The sequence below is a fragment of the Anomaloglossus baeobatrachus genome, chromosome 8 (genome assembly GCF_048569485.1).
Source record: "Anomaloglossus baeobatrachus isolate aAnoBae1 chromosome 8, aAnoBae1.hap1, whole genome shotgun sequence".
Classification (NCBI taxonomy): domain Eukaryota; kingdom Metazoa; phylum Chordata; class Amphibia; order Anura; family Aromobatidae; genus Anomaloglossus; species Anomaloglossus baeobatrachus.
In genome coordinates this window covers 208,148,305-208,156,069 of record NC_134360.1, presented here as the reverse complement: position 1 = coordinate 208,156,069, position 7,765 = coordinate 208,148,305, and the positions used below count along the sequence as shown (strand labels likewise).

Sequence of the window (7,765 nt, the reverse complement as noted above, 5' to 3'; positions counted from 1 at the left end):
ATGCAGATGTTTCTTTGGTATTTGGTTTTATTTTCTATCTTAATGACAATGTTATTAAAACCCATCACTGGTATGTTATCCGGTACTATTATACAGTGTGTCCACCGCCATTAACTTGAGAACGGCGGCAGCTAGAGGCATAGAAGTGGTGTCTAGGTATAGTAAAGTAGCCATGTGCTACGCAATGAAACCACCTATAGCGCCACCTGGTGGAAAACAACGGAGTTAGCATTTTTATCTTGAAAACAAAACGAGATAGAGAAAAAAAGTGAATTACAAAGTTGTAGGGCATCATCAATTCAATACGAATCGACACCTTCCATACAGAAATGCTATGATATGAAACCCATGACCCCCCCCCCCCCCAAAACATTGGCTGCTGGTAACGCATATGGTGCTCATTTAAATTTGATGGTCAAAGTGGCCCCCGTCAGCTGCGATGCACATCTGGACTCTGGACAGCATACTGTATCTTGCTGCACGCTGTACAATATGGTAGGTGACACGTTTGCACAAGCATCTGTGAAACGTCGTCGTAGGTCCTGCAATGTTGGTGGAGGGGTCGCATACACCTGCTGTTTGATGTGACCTCACAGAAAGAAGTCCAATGGGGTCAGGTCAGGGGAGCGTGGAGGTCACTCCATGCAGCCACCATACCCAATCACTTGTAGGAAGGTCTCCATGAGGTATCGCTTCATGTCCGCAGCCTTGTGAGTTTTACACGTTCTAATCATAGCATTTCTGTATGCAAGGTGTTGATTCGTATTGAATTGCTGATGCCCTACAACCTTGTAATTCACTTTTTTTCTCTATCGCATTCAATTTTCGAGATAAAAATGCTAACGCCGTTGTTTTCCACCAGGTGGCGCTATAGGTGGTTTCATTGCGTAGCGCATTGATACTTTACTATACCTAGACACCACTTCTATGCCTATAGCTGCCGCCGTTCTCAAGTTAATGGCAGTGGACAGGATATGGGTGGACACACTGTATAGTAATGTGTATAAGATCATAATGTATATATCCACAGATTGCCATGGGAGAGTATTTGAGTTTTACTATTATCTGTTTTGTAAAAAAATTTATAAAAATTGTATTGAGTATTGGACTCTTTCCTCTCCCCATTTGCAGCAAATGTTGGTACAAAGTTCTATGAATTCGGGGACAAACTAGGTAAGCTGTTGGCCAATGCATTGAGTGATAGGAAAGCCCGCACCCAAATTCCTTGCATTAAGAATTCCCATGATGTGCTACTTCACGCCACCCCTGACATGTCTACCACTTTCCACGCTAAGCTTTACAACTTGGACCTCAAGCCCCCCCCCGCATTAGACAATAGGACCCACGCACTGCCCTCCCCCTTTAAACCACTTGATAGATCTTGAGGAACTGAAGAGCCCATTCTCCTTAGAGGACCTTCTGGCAGTAATCCGTGACACGCCCGGGAAAAAAAGCCCTGGTCCAGACGGGTTCCCCGCTAAATTTACAAATATTTTGTTGATCAATTAGCGCCCCTGATGCTCCTGTCCTTCAACTCACAATAGGATGCTACCCTGTTCCCACCCCATTCCACGGCCACCCAAGTTGCCTTGATTCGCAAGCCCAGGAAGGAATCTAATGCCTGCAGCAGTTTCCGACCAATATCCCTGCTCAACGGCGATTTAAAGTTTTATGCCAAACTTCTTGCGAATAGACTCAACCCCCTCCTGCCCGACCTGGTACACCCAGACCAAGTTGGCTTTGTCCCCGATAGAGAGGCAAGGGACAATACCCTAAAGTCCCTGGACCTGATTGACCATGCACATACCCAAAAGATCCCTCTGATGCTACGATCATTAGATGTCGGGAATGCTTTTGATAGAATTTCCTGGCACTCACTTTTGCAGACACTAACCCACATGGGTCTTGGCCCCGTTTTTTTTCATCCAAAGTACTGGCCCTATATCGTTCCAGACTGTGCGTCTTAAAATTAATGGCACTCTGTCGGCACCTTTTCTCATCCATAATGAGACCCAACAGGCATGCCCCCTGTCCCCACTGCTGTACATTTTAGTTATTGAGCACCTACTATTGGCCATTCAAGCGAACTCAGACATCCAAGGGCTTAAGATCAGTATATAAATGCTCTGCATTCGGCAATGATCTCCTCATCTACATGTAAAACCCACTCACCTCACTCCCGTCCCTAATATCGTAACTAACACGCAACTGGTCCAATTTCGAAATTAATCTTGATAAATCAGAGGTCGTAAATGTTTCCCTGCCGCAGACAATATTCAATACCATAAAACCGAATTTTACCTTTAAATGGCCAACCCATAATAGTATTGGATACTTACGGATCACCATCCAATCTGACCTATGCAACCTTTTCGCCCTCAATTTTCAATGTTTCTTATCCAAACGCTAAAAAGATTTATCTTCCCAGGATCAGGGCACTTTCTCGATTTGGCCAGACTGTCATACCTGCTGCAAACTATCCTGGTTTACAGATCGTCGAATTATTGGGTCAACGTGCAGCGCCTATTTAATCAGTTTGTGTGGTCAAAGGGATGATCCCGACTCGGGAGTAGCAGGCCTAAGGATGCGGGAGGACGTGGGGCTGCCAGACTATCGGCGATACTACCTAGCAGTCGCCCACGCTAGAATTTTAGACATTACATAATTCCAAATTGAAGTTGTAGGTTTGCTTAGTGCAAGACTTGTGCTCCTGGTCAGTGCCAACCCTGCCGTGGACGTGGCCTCTACTTACCCGACATAACATTACATTGTCGTACAGTACTAAACAAACACTGACATTGAAAATGATACATGCCCCGAAACTACACAGTCTCTTGTTTCAGCCCCAAGGCAAGGACCTGTTATGCCGTTGATGGATAACCCGGGATTTATGCCGGGAGCCTCATCTAACTCCTTGCTTGGCAGCTTGAAACAGAATCCCCTGCAGTTGAAGCAAGTTGCACCAGATGGGGTACTCCTCATGGATCAGTTTTAAAATGCAGTTCCACTTTGAATACGCCCAATTACAGCACTTTCTTTCCTCACAGGGACATGCTGTGGCCCACCCTCCACCTCAGTCTCCTTTTGACAATCTTTGCACCACTGCCTCTGACACCCGTCATGCGATATCACAGGTCTACAACATCCTGACTTCTACAGTGGTGAGATCCCTCCGTCGTTTTTGCTCAGCCTGGTAGACAGAAGTCAATCAGGGGTTTCCTGAGGACCATTGGGAACGTTGCTGCAGTCTGACCCACAAGTCTACAGTCGCCACTATTTTACTGCAAGAGACCAGTTAAAAAAAAAAAAAAAAAAAATACTCTCAATGGTTTCGGGTCCTGACGTGTCTCCATGCGTGGTGTCCAGATGCACCTGATATTGGCTAGCGCTGTGGAGCGCAAGGTGGCACTATGTCTCATATCTGGTGGTATTGCTCTGGCTTGGCAACATTTTGTAAGCAGGTCTTAGAGGCCATACAGGAGGTTATGGTCCCTAAGCAGTCTTGTTATATATGTTCAATGTGCCGGAGAAGACCTATAAGAAGTCTCTCTTACGGCATCTCCTTCAAGGCGCCAAGACGGTGATAACACGTCTTTGGAAAGCACCTGGCTTCCCGGTCCTTGGAGGAGTGGGTAATGGAGGTGAATATGACACACCGTATGGAGAGGATGATGGCTCAGTCGCGGGGAGAGGTTGCGGCTACTGCCATCACATGGTTCCACTGGGAATCTTTTCTCTCCGGGCCAAAATTTCTCCTACTGTATCAATCCCCCTAGTTGCTTGTTCCCTTGGTATGCACTATTCACACGACCCATTCTTCTAGTCTACAGTATAGTTGAGCGAGTATCTAACTATTCATACTTGCTATACTCATAATGAGTACTGTCTAATACTCGCGTATTCATTCTGACTAGGGTGTGCAATGCAAGTCAATGGGGAAAAACTTGCAAAATAACGAGTAATTAAGTACTATTCGTGCAAGTAGCAAATAGTGCAGCATTCGGGTTACTTGGCGAGTTTTTCCCCAGTGACTTGCATTGCACACGCTATTCGGAATGAATACATGAGTATTAGACAGTACTCGTTAGGAGTATAGGAAGTACCAATAGTTAGGTACTCGCTCAACTATAGTCTACAGTTATACAGATGACACACCAGTCCCAGCCCACATGATCCTTCTCCTGCCCTCTCCCTGTACCTTTTTTTTAATGTTTATTTTCCTATGTTCTATTGTTCTTGGTCTATTATTTATGACCCTGTACTTTTGTATTTACATACTGTGTAAACAGTTACTGAGCCCGCTGTTTGGCTGTCACGTAGAGGCTCGTATTTTGCAAATGTTTGATAAAAATTATATTGTGTAAAAAAAAAATTAAATAAATAAAAAAAAAAGTGTATTTGTAATGCATTGCTGTAATACCATAACAAAGAAAAGACCACCCAACTTTTAAACCAAATTTTCACATTTTGTGATTTAATTTTATTAAAGGAAAACTGCAGATTTACACGTCATATCCACTGTAAAGAAACAATCCACAGTCCACGTCCTGAGCAGTTAATGCAATAGATCAATTTTAATTAATAACGTTTGTAAATCTGTAAAGTATTTCTTATAAGCGAATTTAACGAAACATCTTGAAGTTCCAATGTATACATATATAGACCAGTAACTTTTCCGTTTTACTTTTTCTGTCTGGATTTTACCTCGTCAGTGTTCGGCTGGTTCCTCAAGGGATCAGCTCTTTTTTTCTGTCGTGACTTAACTGTATAACTCCTACTGTGTGAGGCTGAGTGCACATCGGATCTGCCCCTACTGATACATTTCGGTGACGTGTCATCTTTGGAGATGGGTACATGGAGTCCAGGAGGGAGGAAGGGGGAGACCAGAGAACTAGGAGCAGGGGATTTAGGAATAGGATCACATAGGAAGCTGGGTTTGTATAGACACAGGATTTTTTTTTTTTCATCCAAAATGGATCCGATTCACCAGCAAGTGAACCAATGTGAAATTACAAATCATGGGTTTATGCATCTTATTAGATGATGGTACACAGCCACTGATCCTGAGAATTAAGGGTCTTGCACAGTCATGCAGGAGAGGAACTAAAAATGGATACAGTACTACATAGCCTTCGTTCTCAGGATTAGTGAGGGTCCCACTGCATATCATAAAGTGATGGCATAACTAATAAATACGTGATCACTTTATGAGACAAGATCACCCCTGTGGGTAATCAAACATACCACAAACAGTCATGCCCCCTTCCCATGGCTGCCTAGACCCTTCCTGCTGGTGGTCCGATCATCTCACTCATCTCTGCTATTCATCCTTTCTTCAAAGTGTCTGTGCGATTAATAGGCTTTTAGTCCTTCAAATTACAAAAAAAAAAAACCCAAAACACTTTTAAACAGAAACCAATCTAAGTATGTTACGTATTCCCCCGACACCCAATATAAGCTATAGATATAATGTGCTGCCACGGAGGACTGCTTTTCAGGTTTGCATGTGACGCTCTGTTGCACAGTACAAGCGAAGGCTTTCTGGATCACTGCTTCCATATTAACTGTTCATGTTAGCAGCAAGAAAGGGATTAAGTGAATGCAACAAGGAAACGCTACAAAGCTGAGAGGCCAGTCCTCACCATGGTACCTAGGAGAGTAAAGGCAAAGCAGAATCACACAGATCAGAGGATCATCTACCTGTAAAGAAGAAAAGGTTTACGGTAGAGATAAAATGAGAAGGAAAAGTAGGAAACTACCCACCCCAAAAACTAAACAATCACTTCACATCCGTGATAGGATGCCTCCCCGGATGTAGTGCTAAACTAAAATATATAGTCCACATCAAAGAGATCCCCCGTCCCTGAAGCCACCCAGAGCGTGAAATCTGACAGGCAAACAGCTCGATTCCATCATTATACTAACACTCCACATGTAATTGGTGGTGTGGAGCGGGAAGAGTGGGCTGGGACGCGGGCCTATACGGCAGACTTGGCCAGGTCCACTTTAGTTGGTAAAGGTCCAGCGTCTTCATTTTCTTGGGGAAGACCATGGACCACTACAAGTGACGCAGGAGGGTATTTGTGAAGCTTCTGATCGTTCATGTATTCCAGATCTCCATAGATGCTCAGTTTCTGAAAGAAATATTAATGAAACTCCGTCACGAACGAAAAAAAGATTAACTCACATTCACATAAATGATGATCGCCCTCCTATGATAGGTGCCACTCCTGTCCACGGGCCGTCTGACACTGAAGATCTGCCCTACCAAAGTGACACCACCTACGCAAAAAGTGGCGCTGAGCCTGGAAAAAAAAAATGCTCTAAAAAAGGTACCTAAACATCCAAGGCCTCACTCCAGACTTTATACAGTGCATAAGAGCAAGATGCGGGAAATTCATAAAAAAAAAAGGCATGAGACTGGTGCATCCTTCAGCAAAAAAATAATTAAATTTATATAAAAACTGTTGTGTGTAATATCTATACATATAAGAGCCGTTGTGATTACTTGTGGTTACTCGTTAATCCCTCCCCTCCACGTGACGTCATCACAGCCGGGCCGTCCCACACAAACTCGCATGCACCGCCTCCTCCTCTCCTGCCATGCCTCCTCTACTGTGGATCCGCCCACCTGCTCCTGGCCGCGTTCTCGTGCTTCGCGCACCCGCCGGGAAACCCGCCAATATTCAAGGCTGCAGTGTACGGTCACGGTGATTAACCCTTACACCGCAAGGAGAGCCTGGGGGGGGGGTGGGGCTGTGGACAGCTGTATATCATTGGGAGGGAGGGGAGCTGTATACCCTTGGAGGGGAGCTATATACCAGGTAGGTGAGCTGGATACCCTCAGGAGGAGGAGATGAGCTGGATACCCTCAGGATGAGGAGATGAGCTGGATGCCCTTAAGGGAAGAGAGCTATGTACCCCGGGGGGTGGGGGGGAGGCGACAGCTCTATACCTTTGGGGGGAGATATATACCAAGGAGGTGAGCTGTATACCATTGAGATGAGCGGTAGCTGGCCGAGAACAGTTTATATATATATATATTTATATATATATATATATATATATATATATATATATATATATATATATATATATATATATATATATATATATATATATATATATATATATACATACATATATATATATATATACATACATATACATATATACATACATACATATACAGTATATTTTTTTTTCCTCCTTCCAAATGTTCTCATAATTCAGGGACAAAGCTTTTACAGGGAACCTATCTAAACGCCACAGGCAGCATAAAACAAGCAGACATTGGGTAGTTTATTGCAGTTGTGTGTGCCTTTTAGGCTATGTGCGCACGTTGCGTAAATACATGCAGTTACGCTGCGCTTTGTAGCGCAGCGTAACTGCATGCGTCCTGCGTCCCCTGCACAATCTATGGAGATTGTGCAGGAGCCGTGCGCACGTGGCGTATTAGAGCGCAGCGCTTCGGCTGCTGTCCGAAGCGCTGCGTTCTAAGAAGTGACATGTCACTTCTTCCGTGCGGTTTGCCGGCAGCTCCTGCTCTGTCTATGGCAGGAGCTGCAGGCAGAGCGCATGGAATCGGCTTCACTATGGACTCTTTCTGCAGCGATTTAAAGCGCATGTGCTCTTCAGATCGCTGCAGAAATTTCTCTGACAATGCTGCCATATTTCATAGAAAAAAAATCCTTTGAGTGCCCAGCCAGGGACTATGTCTCCGCTGGTGAATAGTTCCTGGCATGTTTTCCCCCATCCTGCTCCC

The 7,765-nt window shown here is 44.4% G+C and overlaps 1 protein-coding gene across 1 annotated transcript in view; it reads right to left on the bottom strand.

Moving 5' to 3' along the window:
- Positions 1-4,445: 4,445 nt before the first annotated feature.
- TMEM59 (transmembrane protein 59) overlaps positions 4,446-7,765 on the bottom strand; it is a 68,065-nt gene continuing 64,745 nt past the window's right edge. The window contains exon 8 of the mRNA XM_075320125.1: positions 4,446-6,134. Coding sequence (XP_075176240.1) covers positions 5,979-6,134 — 156 coding nt within the window. The 3' untranslated portion in view covers positions 4,446-5,978. The remainder of the gene's footprint in view (positions 6,135-7,765) is intronic.